The 19,744-nt window shown below is 44.3% G+C and overlaps 1 protein-coding gene across 5 annotated transcripts; it reads left to right on the plus strand.

Annotated features, from left to right (window-relative positions):
* The first annotated feature begins 708 nt into the window (after positions 1-708).
* Positions 709-18,389, plus strand: slc35a3b (solute carrier family 35 member A3b). Of its 5 annotated transcripts, XM_028428068.1 has the most exons (9): positions 4,686-4,784; positions 11,530-11,572; positions 14,183-14,429; positions 14,551-14,705; positions 15,416-15,538; positions 15,630-15,804; positions 16,854-16,972; positions 17,081-17,214; positions 17,602-18,389. In XM_028428068.1, the coding sequence occupies exons 2-9, from the start codon at positions 11,561-11,563 to the stop codon at positions 17,693-17,695; spliced, it is 1,059 nt and encodes a 352-aa protein (XP_028283869.1). In that variant the 5' UTR covers positions 4,686-4,784; positions 11,530-11,560; the 3' UTR covers positions 17,696-18,389. The 5 variants fall into 5 exon arrangements, with proteins under 5 accessions (XP_028283870.1, XP_028283869.1, XP_028283872.1 ...); XM_028428069.1 differs by lacking the exons at positions 4,686-4,784; positions 11,530-11,572 and adding an exon at positions 709-854; XM_028428071.1 differs by lacking the exon at positions 4,686-4,784 and having other exon boundaries at positions 11,316-11,531.
* The last annotated feature ends 1,355 nt before the right edge of the window (positions 18,390-19,744 follow it).

Genomic DNA, 19,744 nt, shown 5'->3' on the forward strand with positions numbered 1-19,744 from the left:
TAAAACGCTCATTAGATGCTGCTCTATCAAACTTGTATTCAGAATTTTCTAATTCCGAATCGTTTCCGCACGCCAGGCTCTCAAAGTTGGAGTGGTTTTTGAGGTCTCCTCTGCTGTTACCATGGTGACACACAGAGGCATACAAAGCTTTGAATTGCTCTGATTCTCCAGCAATTCAGAGCAATCCTTCAATTCACATCAGCATTCAAAGCAATGCTTCAGCTGCAGCAATCAAACTTGCATTTTCTTCAGGAAATGCCCTTTTCTAGTTCCTTCTTATTCTCCACACTTTCTACATTAAATAGTGCAGTATTTTTTTCAGCAGGTGTCAGCAAACCGCTGCAGTATGAAGTCCGTACATGAGCCATTCACAGTGTTGCCAGATTGGGCGTAGTGTTTGGTTAATCCCATTTCTGTTGGTATTGAGTGGTCTATGCCGTTGCCTTATTGCACTACTTGCTTGTTTGTGTTACTTTATTTCGTTATTTAGTGCAGCAGCAAAGTCACGTGTGCTTATGACGTGTTTTATTGCATGTGGCAGTCTGAACATTAAGATTCTAGGGAGGTTGTGATTTGGACTGTTTTGAATTTACGTTCATTTTGGGCAGGAAACTGTCACTCAGATCTGGCAACCCCGTCCATTCATTCATTCATTCAGAGAAAGAGGAGGGGACACTCCGTCAGCAGCGTAAACTGCACAAGTACACACAAAGCGTGCTTTATGTTTATCTTACAGTTAAGACACGTCTCCGGCTCTTTGCGGACTTACAGCAACTTACAGTTGGCATAACACAGGAAGAAACGCAGACTGTCCAGTGAATGAGCGCTGTATATCCTCCGCTGAGATTTAACAGGTAAGTGTGTGTGTGATGGACATTTATATGAAGGGTCTCTTTCAGACATGGAGGACAGTAAATAGACGATAAATGCGTTTATCATACGTTCAGAAGAAAGTGTCTGTGAGGAAACAACTGCAGCTGAGTCTGTGCTTTCTGTCAGTGATTTCAATCTGTTGTGATACCTTCAGGGACTGTTTGATTAAGTCATGTTTTACTGTTAGAGGAGCCTCTGGCTGGACCTGTAGATAAAAAAAACTTTGTTGGCTTACATCCTGATGCACTGAGAATAGAAGTCAATATTTGCTGAAGTCAACTCCCATTACACAAATGAAGACATGAATCCTGTAGTCTGATCCGCTCTGCCTTCTGCTGAACAGATCCAACCCCCCAAATTCAAGAACAGTACCAGAAGCTGGTGGAGAGTGTGACTGCATGGCTGCATTCATCAGAACAATGGTTACACAATCAAGTGCTAACTCCTGTGTGTACCATGGGAAAACAGACAGAAAAGATAACAGGGAATGCCATAAAGCACTGTTTTAGCTATTGATGTAAGAACTTAAGTTATATTGGCCATTGATCAAGAAAACCATGAACAATGGCTGATATCAGCCCTAGAACACTATTTTAGCTATTTTTGTTGTTATCATTAACACATTCCAACTAATTCCAAATAACAGGTACAACAAGTTGCAACAGAACAAGAAATTCAGGGAAAAAGGGTGGTCTAAAATATTTAGTTAACTCTTCGTGATCCACACGTTCATCTTCAGCAGCTGTTGCCTGCATTTTGTCCCCATTAGGTTGTGGCACATTAAATGTAATCTGATTACAGCTTCATCAGGTAAAATCCCAGTTAGATTAATTTCATTGTAAACAGTGTAGGAGAAAGAGTCTCCGTTGAACACCAGAGGGAGCTCTAAAAAGTCATAATCCTGATCACCCATCCATTATCTGAACCCTCTTTGTCCTGCAGTGCAGGGTCCGGGGGGAGGGGGCTGGAGCCTATCCCAGCTATCTATGGGTGAGAGGCACAATCATGTTAAATTAATGTCTAAAAAATGTCTGGGAATCAACAAAACAGGATTTGTGAATGTGTTGATGAAGATTCTTAGTCATCCAGGTCATCATACGTAGAGAAGATTGAAGCAAGGCGTCTGGACTTGTAGAGTTTTCTTGAAGACGTGTCGCTGCTCATCCAAGAAGCTTCATCAGTTCTAACTGTTTGGTGGGGAAACATGGTTTATATGTGGTTGCAGACCTCAGTGGGTGGGTCTGGGTAAAACTTAAAAAAACAATAGCACTAAATGTTTCCATAATTACCTGTGATGATCTGGCTGACTGGGCCAGGGGTGTCTAACAACTGGCTAACAACTATGAAACTGCCGGAGGGGGACTGGTTGACAGCCCCCCTCCGGCAGTTTCGTGTTCTTGCTGTCAGTATGTGCTAACTTCCTAAGAATGGATGGAATCACTGCATTGTATGTGGTAGAAAGATGATGTCTGAGGCCACCACCTCTGTTAAGGGAAGGTTTTTCCAGCTTAACCCTTATGCACTGTTTGGGACATTTTTGTCCTCTGAGAGTAATTTTTCTGTTTATTTTGGCCATAACTTTGTCAATATGTGAGCAAATTGAATAATTTTTGCTCAACAAGCTTAATTTTACATACATTTTGTTAATATGATTTTAAAATTTTTCATAGGTCAACAGTACACTGTGGGTAAATTTTACCCCCTTTCGTGTTGTTCGGGACAAAAAACGTCCCCTAATTTTAACGGTTTTAAAAATATATCAGATAAATATTTTTTGAAATTTTTTTTGCATAGACCTTTTAATTAACTTCAGTTCTAATCAAAAGTAGTGAAAAAAACATTTTCCCCCAGGATTTACACCCTTTAATCACCAATTTTATAAGGGGTGGAAAATTGGAAAAAAAACACACAAAATGGCTCATTTTTAATAGAAAAGGTGAATGTGGACTGGATTTTTTTTACCTTTATTACAGTCTTGGTCATGTCAAACATCAGTAAAAAAATTGACTTTATTGCATTATTAGTTTTTGCACAGCACTGGATTTTCATTTTTTCTCCCAAATGTGTTGTTCGTGACCATTTTTTGTCCCATAGACTTCCATTATAACCACATTTTTTGACTGCACAGCCATGGCACTACATAATTATGCATTCTTGATTGTTGGTGGTTTACCCTGTTGGTAGGAGGTAAAATTTGTTACACTTGTCCCAAATTTTGGGACAAAAATGGCCACGAACAACACATTAGGGAGAAAAAATGAAAATCCAGTGCTGTGCAAAAACTAATAATGCAATAAAGTTGATTTTTTACTGATGTTTGACATGACCAAGACTGTAATAAAGGTTAAAACAATCCAGTCCACCTTCACCTTTTCTATGAAAAATGAGCCATTTTGTGTGTTTTTTCAGATATTCAGCACCACCCCTTATAAAATTGGTGATTAAAGGGTTAAAATCCTGGGGGAAAATGATTTTTTCACTACTTTTGATTAGAACTGAAGTTAATTAAAAGGTCTATGCAATAATATTTCAAAAAATATTTATCTGATATATTTATAAAACCGTTAAAGTTAGGTGACGTTTTTGTCCCGAACAACACATAAGGGTAGTGTTTGCGAACGTTGCACAAGGGTTAACATAGATGGCTTCCTTGACTCCTCTTTCAAACCACCTTTCCTCCCTGTCTAAAATGTGAACATTGTTGTCCTCAAAGGAGTGTTGTTTGTCTTTGAGGTGGAGGTGAACAGCTGAGTCTTGTCCCGAGGAGGTGGCTCTCCTGTGCTGAGCCGTTCTTCTGTGCAGTGGTTGTTTAGTTTCTCCAATGTACAGATCAGAGCATTCCTCACTGCACTGGACTGCATATATCACATTGCTGTGTTTCTCCCTGGGAATCTTGTCCTTTGGGTGAACCAGTCTCTGTCTCAGCGTTGTCATTGGTTTGAAATGGACCGGGATGTCATGGTTGTTGAAGATCCTGCGGAGTTTCTCTGATACTCCTGACACATATGGAATGGAGATGTTCTTTCTCCGCCGGTTGTTGTTGGGGGGTCTTGTTTTTGTGGCTTTGATGAGTGCCCACTTGGGGTAGCCACAGGTTTGCAGGGCCTTCCTGATGTGGTGTTGCTCCTTCTCCTTCCCCTCTGAGCTGGTTGGTACAGTTTGTGCTCTGTGAATATGATGTATACCTGCAGTACAGTATTTTATGTTAAATATGCAAAACTATCATAAAAACGTATTTTATTATTAAAAAGTAGTCTTCAGCTTAACTTCTCTTTACCTTTGCTTCAGAAATATGTAACTATTGGTGCAGATTTCCGTCCGATCATTGCACCTAAAAAAAAGCAGCACAGTCTGCACAGTTTGTCTCTTTCCACATCTTAGTGAGGAGTTTTGTTTCTTTTTCTATCATGACTGTTACTTTGGTTGAATCTGCCTTCTGTGCCAGCCTTTCTTTTCATTGGTCAAACAAAGACATATCTGGATGTATTCCTAAACTGAGCTGTTTACTTACGCCTGAGCGCTGTCCGTGGCGCAGCTTGTGACGGACGTAGTGTAGGGACCAATTTTTGTGTTATTCAGAGTTTGGTTTAAATGGTTTGTGGCCTATGTTATTTGTTGATTCTGCCAGTAGAGGGCACCTTTGTTTTACCTCTAAAGCCACACCTTTTCCGGTCTTTCTGGTCTTAGTTGGTAGGAAGGCACACAGTTTTTCTACCGTAGCCGTAGCCGTGACCGTAGCCGCAGAAGTTTTAGTTTCATTAATAGTTTAGTTACTTTGACCGTGCCACCTTGTTGTTGAAGCACCTTTGGAAATAAATCAACAAAAACTCAATGGACACTGGATTTATTTTCTGCACTAAACGGCACGCGTAGATCAACCTTCCAACTGAGCACAGAGAAAAGGACCATACATTAGTAGAAAAACTACCCTCGTTGATGCTACGTATGGAAACGAGGCCCTTGATCTGCGTGCACCGCTGCATTGACCGTGAGTAAAGGAGCCACGCGTTTGGGATACAAAGGAGCCGGGAGCACGCATCATGGACTAAATCATCCCGGCGCTGAGGACTTTATAGCGGAGGGGGGGGGGCGGGGGGGGGGGGGGCACCTATGGTCCGCGTGGTGGAGCACGAGAAATCACGGAGCGTGCAAGCCAGGGGGACAGCCATGGAGGAGGGGAACGGCGGCGTGTGCACGCGGCCTAAACGGGCTGAGAAGCCTACTCTCCGAGCCTTGGAGGAGGCCTTGCAGAGAAAGATGAACAACAGAAGAGGTAAATTAAGCCAACTTACCTTAAAGAAGAATGAGCTGATGCAGCTTATGGAAAATGACTGTAACATGGACCTGGTTAAAACAAAGTTATCAGTGGAATTTACTCCGGGTTTTGAGGACTTCAGAGAGGCCAATAATGCAGTCAAGGAACAATTTATATGCATGGGCTTGGAAGAAAATATGCAGTACGACCAACAGAGCTGGTTTGAGCCCAAAGAGACTGTATTTTGTGACTTTATTGATCAGGCTGATGTGTGGATCAAAGAAGCACATGTTCGCGTAGAGGCAGCAAGAAAAATGGACGATACTGTGTTTCCTGCCGATAGTGTTTCTGTGGTGTCAAGACGGACTAAAGGTTCTAAAAGCAGCAGTTCTGTGCGCTCCAAAGCATCTTCAGCACGCTTGAGGGCTGAATTGGACAAAGTTGCACTAATGGCAGCCTCAAGTCGCCGCCCATCGGCTGCAGCCCACGCAGCCTCAAGTCGCCGCCCATCGGCTGCAGCCCACGCAGCCTCAAGTCGCCGCCCATCGGCTGCAGCCCACGCAGCCTCAAGTCGCCGCCCATCGGCTGCAGCCCACGCAGCCTCAAGTCGCCGCCCATCGGCTGCAGCCCACGCAGCCTCAAGTCGCCGCCCATCAGCCTCACGTCGCCGCCCATCAGCTGCAGCCCACGCAGCCTCAAGTCGCCGCCCATCAGCTGCAGCCCACGCAGCCTCAAGTCGCCGCCCATCAGCTCCAGTGGACAATCCCTGACTGCACAGAGCCACAAGGAACACAAGGTAGTCACCTGACACCTTTTAGTGATCCTTTAATGGACAGTAGTAGCAACTACTCGGCTCAGCAAGAGGTTGGCGGTGCTGAAACTCTTTTCAGTGTACTCCAGCGTCAAAATGACATTACAGAGTTTCTGGTGAAGCAGCAAAGACTTGCTACACTTCCACCACAAAGCATCCCGATATTTAAGGGTAACCCCCTGGACTATAGACTGTTCATAAGAGCCTTTGAGCATGCTGTGGAGAACAAAACTGATAACAATGAAGATCGGCTGTACTTTTTAGAGCAACACACCAGCGGTCAACCTAAAGAGCTGATACGAAGCTGCCTACATATGGATCCAGAACTGGGGTATCGGATGGCAAAGAAGCTCCTCAAAGAACACTTTGGAAATAATTACAGCGTGGCGATGGCATACATCGACAAGGCTTTGAGCTGGCCTACAATCAAGCCAGATGACGGTGAGGCCCTGAATGCATTTGCCTTGTTCCTGGCAAGCTGCAACAATGCTGTGACAGAGATGGAGTTCATAGAGGAGATGAATAATGTGGCTAATATGCGAGCCATCATATACAAACTTCCATACAAGCTGAAAGAGAGGTGGCGAAGTGTGGCCTATGACATCCAGGAGAAGCAAGAACGACGACCAAGGTTCAAGGACCTGGTGAACTTCATCAGTACTCAAGCTAAGGTGGCACTGCATCCATTGTTTGGTGAGCTAAAGGAGGGCTCAAAGGGACATCCCAAGTCTTCAGTACACACTATAAAGGAGAGAAGAAACAAATCGGTTTTCACTACCGCTGCATCACCAAACAACGTGCCTATCAATCAGCTTGAATCTAGGAGCCTTAAAGGACTCTTGGACGAAGTAGAGACTGATTCCAGCTCCAAGGATGCCTTCGCCAAGCCCTGTCTGTTTTGCCAAGGTAACCACAGCATGGCCGAATGCAACAAGATGAGACGAGCATTGAACAAGATTAAAATAGGCTTTCTTCGAAGCAATGGACTGTGCTTCAGCTGTTTAAAAGCTGGCCATATGAGCCGGCAATGTGGCAAGAAGTTGAGCTGTGAACTATGCTCAAAGACTCACCCAACTGTTCTTCACTTTAAGACGAGCGACAGGCCAAGGCAAGAGGAGGAGGCACACAGAGGGCATCAAGGTGGCAAGCGACCAGTTACAAGTGGTCTTGTGGATGCTAAAGGCAAGCCATGTGATGGTACTGGGGCCGGAGGTGCAGACATTATTCTTCCCATTGTTCCAGTTAAAGTGAAGGCTATCAAAGGAACTAAGGTTGTTGAAGCATACGCCTTCCTTGATCCAGGCAGTACAGCTACCTTCTGTACTGAAAGACTAATGAATATGCTGAAACTGCAAGGCAGAAAGATAAACATTCTTCTTACAACGATGGGGAACAAAAGAGCTGTTCCAGCTAATGTGGTGACTGGGCTGGAGGTGGGCAGTTTGACCAGCTGCAACTTCATCCAGCTGCCAGAAGTCTTCACCCAAAAGAATATACCAGCTCACCAAAGCAACATTCCCAAGCAGGCTGATGTAGACAGGTGGTCACATCTGAAGGGGTTGACTATTCCACATTTAAATGCTGGCATAGAGCTGCTGATTGGAACAAACGTCCCAAAGTCCATGGAGCCACAAGAGGTCATCAAGAGCGTAAATGATGGACCGTACGCAGTGAGAACTCTTCTGGGTTGGACGATTAATGGGCCACTGCGGGAGGGCTACATTGCAGACAGCAGGGCTACAGTGGCTGTTACATCCAACAGACTATCTGTTGCCAAGCTGGACGACCTGTGGCACCAGCAGTTCAAGTGCGACTTCCCCGAAAGTAAACAAGAAGAACAGTTTGAGATGTCAAGAGAAGACCTGCAGTTCTTGGAGAGTGTCACACAGTCAACAAAGATGGTGGATGGACATTACTGCATAGGTCTGCCCCTGAAGAACAAGACAGTCTGCATGCCAAACAATCGTGTTCTAGCAGAACAACGAGCTTTAAACATACGAAGAAAGCTACTCAAGAATCCAGTGTTTCTGACTGACTACATCAGATTCATGGCAGACGTCATAAGCAAGGGCTATGCAGTAAAGGTACCACCGGAAGATCTCGCTCGGGATGATGGGAAAGTGTGGTACATTCCACATCACGGCGTGTACCACCCCAAGAAGCACAAGATACGGGTGGTATTCGACTGTGGCGCCTCCTACAAAGGTACATCTCTCAATGACCAGTTACTCCAGGGGCCAGATCTCACCAGCAGCTTAATCGGCGTCATTCTCAGATTCCGCCAAGCCGCAGTGGCTCTGATGGCTGACGTGGAAGCCATGTTCCATCAAGTAAAGGTCCCACCTGAAGATGCTGACCTCCTCCGCTTCCCGTGGTGGACCAACGGCGATCTCAACAAAGAGCTGTCCACGTACAGGATGGTTGTCCACATATTTGGTGCCACGTCATCACCAGCTTGCGCCAGCTATGCCCTTAGGCGCTCTGCAGAGGACAACAGAGACCAGTTTGATTCCACTGCAGTCGACACAGTGTTGCAGAACTTTTACGTAGATGACTGCCTGAAGTCAGTGGGAACGGACGCTGAAGCTATAAGGCTGTATCAAGACCTCAAAGCTATCTGTCTGAAGGGAGGCTTCAAGCTGATGAGGTGGATCAGCAATAGTCGTACGGTGTTGGCAGCCATACCAGAGGTGGAAAGGGCAAAGGAAGTGTCAGAGCTGGACCTGGATCGAGATCGTCTTCCTGTTGAGAGAGCACTGGGAGTCCAGTGGTGTGTCCAGTCAGACCAGTTCAAGTTCAAAATCACCATTCAAGACAGACCACCAACCAGACGAAACATTCTCTCTATAGTGAGTTCCATATACGACCCACTGGGAATAGTCTCCCCAGTGGTGCTACAGGCCAAGAAACTCCTTCAAGAGCTCTGCAGGTTAAAGACTCGGTGGGATGACATTATCCACGGCAGCCTGGCACATCAGTGGCATGAGTGGGTTGGCAGCTTGCACCTGCTAAGCAACTACGAGATGGCAAGGTGCTTCAAGCCGGCAGATTTCGGAGAGGTAACTTCTGCCCAGCTGCATCATTTCTGCGACGCAAGCCAAGAAGGATACGGTGTGGTGACCTACTTGCTACAGCATAGTAGCAGCAACCAGACCCACTGCTCCTTCGTTATGGGAAAGGCTAGAGTCGCACCGCTCAAGCTCACTACCATCCCTCGCTTAGAGCTCACCGCAGCAACCATGGCAGTCCGCATAGACCACATGCTAAAGAAACAACTACAACTACAACTCAGAGACTCGGTCTTTTGGTCCGATAGCATGGCAGTGCTAAAGTACATCAACAACGAAACCACAAGATTCAGGACCTTTGTGGCCAACAGAGTGACAGAAATCCTCAAATTAACTACAGTATCTCAGTGGCGACACATCGGCACACATCTGAATCCTGCTGATTATGCATCAAGAGGACAGAAGGTAATACAGTTCGTCCATAATCGGAGTTGGACCAATGGACCTCCATTCCTCACAAAGTCCACAGAGACTTGGCCACAAAGCCCGGGCGATCTCAAAATACTTCCAGCTACAGATCCTGAAATGAAAAAGAATGCAACAGTCAACATACTTACCGTGGGCAGGACTGAGCCGATGGAGCAGCTGGTGCAGCACTTCTCCTCCTGGGACCGGCTGAAGAGGGCGGTGGCGTGGATCTTGAAGGTAAAGAGCTTCCTGCTGCAGTCAGTCAAAGACTCCAAGATCCTGCAGACTAGAAGGACCACCAGGAACCAAACAAAGATCCGGAGCAGACAGTCTCTCACCGTGGCCGATCTTCAGGAAGCAGAGCTGGAGATTGTTCTTCATTGCCAAAGACACTCATTTCCAGACGAGGTCGAAGCTCTACAAAAAGGAGAAAACCTCAAGAAATCAAGTCACATCTACAAACTCAATCCATTCCTGAAAGATAGTGTTCTTAAAGTTGGGGGTAGACTCAGCCGTGCAGCCATGCCTGAAGAGGGTAAGCACCCCACTATCCTCTCCCATGACCTGAAGGTGACTGAGCTTCTCATCGAAGCCATCCATCAGAGAATTGGTCACAGTGGACGCAACCACGTGCTGTCTCACTTGCGCCAGAGATACTGGGTCCCCAACGCTCACTCAGCCATCAGAAAGGTCCTGTCTAGGTGTGTTGTGTGTCGACGGCTTCACAGTGCCATAGGCCAACAGCTGATGGCAGACCTGCCAAAGGATCGCCTCATCCCAGATGAGCCGCCATTTACAAGAACTGGAGTGGACTACTTTGGTCCTTTCGACATCAAACGTGGGAGATCCACAGTCAAAAGGTATGGCGTCATCTTCACCTGCCTGGCCATACGTGCGGTCCACCTGGAGGTAGCCTCCTCATTGGACACAGACTCCTTCATAAACGCGCTACGACGATTCATTGCACGAAGGGGACAGGTTTGTGAGATCCGCAGTGACAATGGGACCAATTTTGTGGGGGCTGAGCGTGAACTGAAGAAGGCAATAAAGGAGTGGAACACATCAAAAATTGAACACACCTTGCTGCAGCGAGGAATACAGTGGCGGTTCAATCCACCATCTGCATCCCATCAAGGTGGAGTATGGGAGCGACTCATCAGATCTGTAAGAAAGGTCATCAACGCCACTCTCAGGACTCAGAGTCTAGATGAGGAGGGCCTTCAAACCTTTCTGTGTGAGGCCGAGGCGACGCTCAACAGTCGTCCTGTCACCACCCCTTCCAATGATCCTAATGACCTCGAGGCCTTGACTCCAAACCACCTTCTCCTGCTTAAGTCTAAACCAGTATTACCACCAGGCCTGTTTCAGGAAGAGGACCTGTATGCACGTCGCAGGTGGAGGCAGGTCCAGTATATGGCGGATCTCTTCTGGAAGAGGTGGCTCAAAGAGTATCTACCGGAACTCCAGATGCGGCAGAAGTGGTCCAAAGTCAGGAGGAACTTTGCTCCAGGGAACATTGTCCTGCTGGTGGATGAGTCAGCTCCCCGAAACTCCTGGGCCATGGGCAGGATAATCCAGGTCATCCCGGATGAACATGGACTGATAAGAAGCGTCAAAATAAAGACTCAAACCACTGAACTCATTAGACCTATCACAAAGGTCTGCTTTACTGATTGAGCAGCCATAAAAGGACTTATTTGAGTAATTGTTCATTTTGTGTGTTTTGTAAAATTAAACAATTAGGGGCCGGAAATGTAGGGACCAATTTTTGTGTTATTCAGAGTTTGGTTTAAATGGTTTGTGGCCTATGTTATTTGTTGATTCTGCCAGTAGAGGGCACCTTTGTTTTACCTCTAAAAGCCACACCTTTTCTGGTCTTTCTGGTCTTAGTTGGTAGGAAGGCACACAGTTTTTCTACTGTAGCTGTAGCCGTGACCATAGCCGCAGAAGTTTTAGTTTCATTAGTAGTTTAGTTACTTTGACCGTGCCACCTTGTTGTTGAAGCACCTTTGGAAATAAATCAACAAAAACTCAATGGACACTGGATTTATTTTCTGCACTAAACGGCACGCGTAGATCAACCTTCCAACTGAGCACAGAGAAAAGGACCATACACGTAGGTTTTGATAAGACATCTGCTGGAATATGTCCACACAGGTTAGTGGAGGAGGAGGCCCGTGTTTCCTGTTATGTACTGTCTGTGACAGGTTTGAGCATGTTAGGCTGTGGTGTTGGTTTCTGGTCCAGTTCTGTCCTTACATGGGTGGTGGTGGTGGTTTAATGCGCCTGCAGTGTTACACAGTATTCCATTGTCTAAGGTTACAGTACGTAGTGTTTTCATACAGGACGCGCTCAGAAAACTCACACATCAGAGGATTAATGGGAGAAACTTGATACACAGATCTGTTTTTGGACATTTTTGTATTTGTTGAGATGAAACCATGTGTGACGTTCTGAAACCATGGACATGTGGACTGAGAGGCCGGCCACAGACTGCTGTTTGTAAGATGAAGAGAAAAAGGACAGGTCAGTTCTCTGTCAATGTTGGAGTTTAGGAGTTTGTTTTGATTATCTATTTTATCTTTAACCTTATTAAAGCCTGAAATGCAGTGATGTGGAAGCAGCTGTACATGGAAATACTCAGATACGTTTACCTACAAACTGTAGGAGAATGCAGTTATGAATACTTATTAGTGTAAACAGCGTTTTATTCTAACATATGCTCCTTGATGTCGCCCTTCCTTTAATTTTCAGTTGTTGTTTCCCAGTTTCTTCTGCCTAAATATACCTCATAGGATCCATCATAAATATGACTTAGTTTCATGTGGCGTACAGTACTGTAGAATATTAGTAACAAATGTTGTTTATGTGGCATTTTTATCACATAAAATGCAGCTTCATAAGAGAAATGAGTAAGAGAATGTGCTTTACACAAGAAATAAGAAACAAAAACTTTATTTGCCCCGAGGAGCAATTTAAGAAAATAGGAGACAACCACACAAAATGCTAAAAAATATATGTAAAACAATCAAATAAATATAGAAATAAAGCCCAACCAATATCAGTAATGTGATAATGTTCTAGATTGTCAGTGTATAGTTGTGCTATACTGGATTACAGTTTCTTTGTGCCACATTCAGCCGGTCAGCTGAACCTTAGAGGTATGAAGGTGTGGTTAGATCATTAAAAAGGCAAAAAATAATTGTATTTTTCCAACTGTAGAGAAACTAAAAATGAAGCGCAGCTGTCAACAGAAAATGATATTCAAAGAAAATGTTCGGAGAGAGTAGGTGGGTGGCTGTGTAAGAACACACATTTTTGCAAACACACACACACACACAGGAGAGGGGGGTTGTGCAGCCATGATCCTCTGCTAAGCAGAGCTGCTGCATAAGGAGATCAGTGTGTCGAACACCACACCTCCTGTTCTGTCAACACTTCCTCAGCCCGCGTGGCTTCTTGTACATCCTCTTTTTACTGAAGTGCATAGCTCACCCTCATTAAAAAAATTATGACTGCTTTATGACATGCTGGACATTCTGTGGACTTTTTCCTCTAAACTGGTTACTAGAAGTGAAACACTCTCGCATCACATTTCACCAAATAACAAAGTCATTGTGTGATAGAATGACACTTCACACAAACATCAGGAAGGTGTTGAAACTCTGTGCTGATCCTGCCACAAGAGTGACTGGAGTCAGTGAAACAGTGGCAGTGCTGTTGGCAGCTAAAAGCCACCCAATGCAAACAAACCACCTGACCCAAAGTCTCACCTCGTAAAACCCAGAGAACGTCCCTCTGTTCCTCCCACCACTTGAAGGGGGCTGGTGGAGAGTCTGAAAGCGACCGTGCTGCACACATTTACTTCATCCTGTCTCGTTTTAATTTGGCACCATGTGGATGAAGTGACGAATAGCAAAAAGTGGAAGTGGCAGCTGTGACTGTTCAAGATGCTTCAGTCAGGAAATATAAGACAAAGTGAAGAATGCCTGACTTCAAACCTCCAGGACGTCGGCGTCATGCGACTGGTAACAATTTTACCACTGTTATAACAAAATCAGCCGGATGTTAATGAGCAACAAATAGAGTAAATAAAAAGGAAAGTTGTTGCTTCAGCACACTGTGACACAATCTGTACTGAAAGTACCACACAGCTGTGTAAAACAGTAGCTTTGTGCAGCCAGGGAGAGCTTCTGGTACCAACATGTGGCAGCTACAACTTCCTCATTTTATGACACACTAAGATGTAGCTTTCGTCAGAGAACATGCTCACATGGCCTTGCCAGGAAAACAAGAGCAGTTCCGAGTTTAGTACTCTTAAAGCCAGGTAACATCTCTCAGCTGCCTCCATGGTAGCCATGGAAATGGAACGGAAGCTGCTGGGAGAGGTTTTGTTAAAGGGTCAGTGCGTGAAGTGTTAACAAGAAGTGAAAAATAAAGTAGATAAAAGTCTGGTCACTCACAGTTTCACTAATGATTGACCAGTCGCTGCTTCCTGTTGAAGAACTGTGTGACAGCTGTTTTCAGCTGTTACTGTTGCTCTGGATGCAGTCAGAGGACAGACAGCCTGTTAACTACCCTGTCATCACAGCCCTGCTCTTCACAGTCGCTCTCTGTCTGGTCTCGCGCTCACAGAGCTTCTTGGTCAGGGACGCTGTCACAGCCTTGCTGTCACTGTATCTCATTCAAACACAGATAGCTAAGGGTGATGAGTGCTTTTTCTGACTGTGTTTGATCTGTCTTACTTTCTTCCTCTCCATCCTGTAGGCCCGCTCCTCGTCTGCCAGCTCAGAAGAAGAGTCCCCCACTATGGTTTTGCCGACATCAGGCTCCTCCAGGTTAAAGTACATCTCTCTGGGGGTGTTGGTGTTGCAAACGGCGTCACTGGTGCTCACCATGCGCTATTCTCGTACACTGAAGGAAGAGGGCCCACGCTACCTGGCCTCCTCTGCTGTGGTGTCAGCTGAGGCCCTCAAGATCTTTACCTGTGTCTGCCTGGTCTTCAGGGAGAACAGTGAGTAGGATAAATCATTAAATCTGCTTTCTCTTGCAGATAGTAGATGTGGTGCCTCTGATGCTCATATGTTCTCTGGGTGGTCCTCAGGTCGCTCTGCTGACAACACTCTCTTTGTCAGATTTTAGTTTGTGGGCACTGAACCAGCTGCTGAAGGAGGAGATTGTGAACAAACCTATGGAGACCATGAAGCTGGCTGTTCCTGCAGGGATCTACACACTGCAGAACAACCTGCTCTATGTTGCCTTATCCAATCTGGATGCAGCCACCTATCAGGTGACACATGAATGAATGTACTCATAGTTCAAGTTCACCGCCTGTGCATGTAACTGAACTGGTTTCTGTACAGGCTGGTGTTAGTCCTACAGAAGTACAATAGTAAGGCAAACATTTTTATCAGCCCGTATCTACCATTTTCTTTTATTTCCTGATTTTTGTTATTTTGTTCTAAGTGCTTTAAATGATACATAGCCAAGAGAAAATAGCCAAGAGAAAATTAAGAGATAATTAAATGTACTTTAAAACGTATTAAAATATCAAGCTTATAGTTATTTATTTTACTTCTTATGTACGTATTTTTTTATTGAGAGAGAAAGCATGTCTGCAGGTCTTTTCAGCCTGTTTCACAACTTAAACAGCACAAACACCTATTTCAATAATACAACTTTATTTGTAACAATTTAATTTAATGGAACTGCTCATGTGCTCCTGTGTCCTGTGCTCACCCACTTTGATAGTAGTTAATAGGTCTGCAGTTCCTTGTAAACAAACCTTTTCATTTTTTTTATTCACTGTTTGCTTTGAACTAAGCTGGTAGTCCTCGTTAAACCCTGCTATTTTATAACTGCATTTGAAAGACAGTGGCAACATTTTAAAGGTGTCCTCAGTGGAATGAGCTGAATCCTGTATAGATGGTTTAAGTGTTAGCTGGATTCTTCTTAGTTTGTGCTGTCATTTGGGGTGAATGTATCCTTCATGTGTCACAGGTCACATACCAGCTGAAGATACTCACCACGGCGCTGTTCTCCGTCTCCATGCTGGGGAAGAGGTTGGGTTTCTACCAGTGGCTCTCACTGCTCTTACTCATGGCTGGGGTTATTCTGGTGCAGGTACCTCTTACACTGTCCTGACCAGAAAGATGTAAAATACTCTTCTCATCCTATGTATGTGGTAATTCTGTGGTTTCTATCACCCCAACAGTGGCCCACAGGGTCTGAGGGTGACTCTGAGCAGAAGGTGCTGTCAGCGAGCTCCAGGTTTGTGGGGGTCATGGCGGTGCTGGTGGCCTGTGTGTCAAGCGGTTTTGGGGGAGTTTACTTCGAGAAGATCCTCAAGGAGACTAAACAGAGCGTGTGGGTCCGTAACATACAGCTGGGTGAGTCATCACAGACTGTATTTGTCTGGTTGGTGTTGTGTGGTTGGTATTTTCAGAAGACACGTGGGGTTATTATATGTTTGAGTTGCAGGAGAATGTACTGCTGACAACATTGCTTCAACACACCTTATCTGGTCACACTTCGCTAAACGAAAAGAATCACTAGACAATTCCTTGTTATTTCAATGCACCAGCCAAAATGACAATGCCACTCCTGTTTTCACATCCACAAGGTTAGTTCATCTGTGTTACACACTCTGTGTCCACAGACAGACAGACACTGTCCTTTTTGTGAATCCTACCAGACCTTAATGCTAAACACAAAACTAATATTTTATGACACAAAGCACTCAAAACCTTGTGTGATATCTGATTTCTAGAGACTTTCACAGTTAATCCAATAGAAGCTACTCTGTTGCTTTCTGTATTAACCATAACTGGGACACATTCAGGACACGGCTCTGCTTTCTTCCAAATGAAAGCCGCTGTTGTGCACTTGTTTTTGATGTGCCATGGATAAGATAACAGTGGACTGTGTCCGCATTCACAGAAACAGGTTTTAACAGCCAATATTTTTAATGAAATAGGCCATGAATTGTAAGAGTATGTCTTCACTCACAGTTTTACATAAAAACAAAATGAAGAGTTGACACTTATGGCCTTATAATTTTCTGATTGATTAAGGTGAGGGTTAAAATCAGCTCTCTTTCTCTCCTTTAATTAGAGCTTCTCAGTCAAATAAGATTTATAACCTTAAAAAGTCTCAACAAAGCAATCAACTGTGTGTCATTGATGTAATGCAACCTTTCAGTGTGTGTGTGTGTTTATGGTTGTGGGTTTATGGCGGGACATCTGTTAGACATGATGAAAGTATGTTGCATGTGTATGAGCGTCGACCTCTTGGGGTGATTCAGTGAATTAGGTCATCACCTGAGGACAGCAGTCTGGTTCAAGATGGCAGAACTATTATTATTGACGTAAATCATTACTGAACCATCCCTTGCCTTTGTTCCAGTCTCGGCCTAATGTCTGACGCCTGTCTCTTTCAGGTGCGTTCAGCATTGTGTTGGGCTTCATAGGGATGATGGTGTATGACGGTGAACAAGTGAGCCAGTCAGGGATGTTTCAGGGCTACAACAGTATCACCTGCACAGTAGTTGTCTTACAGGTTTGGTCGCTGTCGTTCATTTCCTTCTCCTGATTTCACTTGATGATTTGCATTTGTGTTTGTTGTCTTGTTGTTTTGCATTTGAAACACAGTAGTATCTGTCTACAGGCAATGGGCGGGCTGGTCATTGCAGTGGTCATTAAGTATGCAGACAATATTCTTAAGGGATTCGCCACCTCTCTGTCAATCATCTTGTCCACACTGGTTTCATATTTCCTGTTGATGGACTTTCAGCCCACTGGGTAAACACATACACACTTATGCACACAATCTTGCATCCTGGAGTTTCTTTTTCCGGCAGCATGTAGTTACTCCAGGCTCCAATATCAAGAGCTGCTGGATCACTGGGTTTCATTAAATTTTTCAACAGACATCCAACAATGAATTATGTTCAATATTATGTGAATATTTGTTTGGAATTCAACTTTTCCACTATGTAACCAAGATGGCAGCCATCTAAAGAAGGAGATTATTTTATTCTCACATTGTTATGACACTTTCCAGGCACTCACTGGCACTAAGCAAGTTCCCATACATATTGAAAACAGCAGGTCTTGGAACACTGAAACATCCTTTGAAACAAATTGTTTATTGACTTGACTTTTTGTCTGTTCTTGCTTCTTCCTCAGGGTATTTTTCTTTGGGGCAGTGATGGTTATTGCTGCCACATTTCTTTACAGCTACGAGCGCCAACCTGCCAGTAGCAGCGCCATCAAATTGTAGTCAGCGACCTCCGTGAACTGTGCCACCTGGCAGCAGAGACGCAGGCCGCCCGGCAGTGACGGAGCAGGACTCTGTGAACTGTGACGGCGGATTTACATTTGGCTTGGGTGGAGATTACAAATGCAGGAGATGTAGAGGTGATACAGCTAGTCACTGCCAAACAGCAACAGCTGTGTGTGAAAGGGGGTGAACACTGCTTCGAAAAAAATGAAACATTGCACCAAAGATGAGGGGTAAAAACTGTGAAAACAAGATATAAGATAGCTGCACTGTATGTAAGAGGACAGTGCAGCTATCTTATAAGTCAACACAGAGTGGTACAGACAACTACTGTGCAATTTAAAGGGACTGTAATGAAACTGTGTTTAAGTGATATGAGGTAATGTGAATGAAAAAGTGCCTTAGTCAAAGAGAGGCACATCCTTGACTAAGCTTCCATCTAGTGGCAGATCAAGGAGCAGACTTGCTGCAAAGAGGAGGGGTTACTGCTGCCCAAACATGCTGAATGTCCTTTTTTAATTTCTCTATATGTGAGGAGATAAGATACTCTGTAAAAGGGATCTGACTGCTTTGACCTTGCTGCTCACAGTCTGAGTATTCATATCAAAAGCACTCAATCTAGTGTTATTTAAATGCAAAAAAAGATCTTTGTTGAAGAATGAATGAATAAATTAAAGAATCGTTTATGCTGTAAGAACCAGCTCTGCCTTGATCTCTTCTTACATCAAAGTCAATGGGTGTGTTGTAAGCGCCCTGTCACACACACACACACACACACACGTATTAAAGCATTCACACGCAGAGCTAGGCACACCCATGAATATTTTGGGAACAGGTTTTTTTTCAGTTCCAGTTGCAGAGCACTCAGGAAAACCAAACCAGTCTCTATAGCAACAGATGGCTGGATGAGCTGAGGTGTTGTGACAAATGTAGGCACACTGAATTGATATAACCTATTTAACCTCTGAGTGTTTATGTAAATAGTAGTAACCGTTTTTATTTAACAGCGACCCTGATAAATAAAAGCAGAATCAAAGCAGAGTAACAAACAAGCACACTTTGCCTATTTTTGCTGTTTTTAGCAGATATATTTTACACACAGATCATATTTGCATAGTTGTGTTTTTTTAAGACATGTTAATAAATTTGGCAACAGTGTGTGTGATGAGGTGGACAGACAGGGGAGGAAAAAGAGCAGGCATATGGGAAGGTGAGGCGTGAACCTGTAGAGAGGCACAGATGGAGGATGAGTCATGTGATTTGTGTGTGGAGAGGCAGGCAGAGCCCGGGGATGAGCCACTGGACAGACCAGATCCATGACACAAGATGATCATCATGCACAATAAATACCAGGAGAAACTGTGCTATGACCTCATAGAACCAGCACTGGCACCGATCCAAATAAATCCTTTCCGAAATAGTGTCTGGTTTAACTCCACACCAAGGAAACTATTAAGAGTACATTTAGATTCCCTGATTGTAGGAAGATTGATGTAACTTTGTAGTGCAACATGACCTGATTAGTGCCAAATCAAATCTACCCTTGGTCTGAGTACAGTTCGGCCCCATTCCAGCTATGATAAATGTGCCTTGACTGCTCTCACCTTCTTGTTTTAAATCTGTCGTGTGGCACTACTCCAAGTCATTTACACTGCACTTATTGAAAGCATGGCTGACATTATTTATTTAATGTAGTAACAGATCCAGCTCATCTCTCTGATGGGTTTGACACCCATCTGAATACAACATCAGCTGCACAGCAGAGGCGAGTGAAGATGTGTTGGTGCAGTGGCAAAACTCCAGTGAAAACTACAGCATTGTTGTTGTTTTTTTTTCTTCCAGACTTTTATGCCAAGTGGGTGCTCTTAATACAATCTGAAGAAGGTATAAGTTATTCTTAACCTAAAAAGATTCATATATTACTTTGTTAAATGATCTGAATACATCCTTTAAATCTGGTACTGAGTGTGCTGAAGGCCTTTGTTGGCACTGACGAGGTTTTGGCTGACTTCAATCAATTTGTCTTCAGGTATCAAGGTATACAAAACA

Source organism: Parambassis ranga, chromosome 17, assembly GCF_900634625.1.
Source record: "Parambassis ranga chromosome 17, fParRan2.1, whole genome shotgun sequence".
In the NCBI taxonomy this organism is placed as follows: Eukaryota; Metazoa; Chordata; class Actinopteri; family Ambassidae; genus Parambassis; species Parambassis ranga.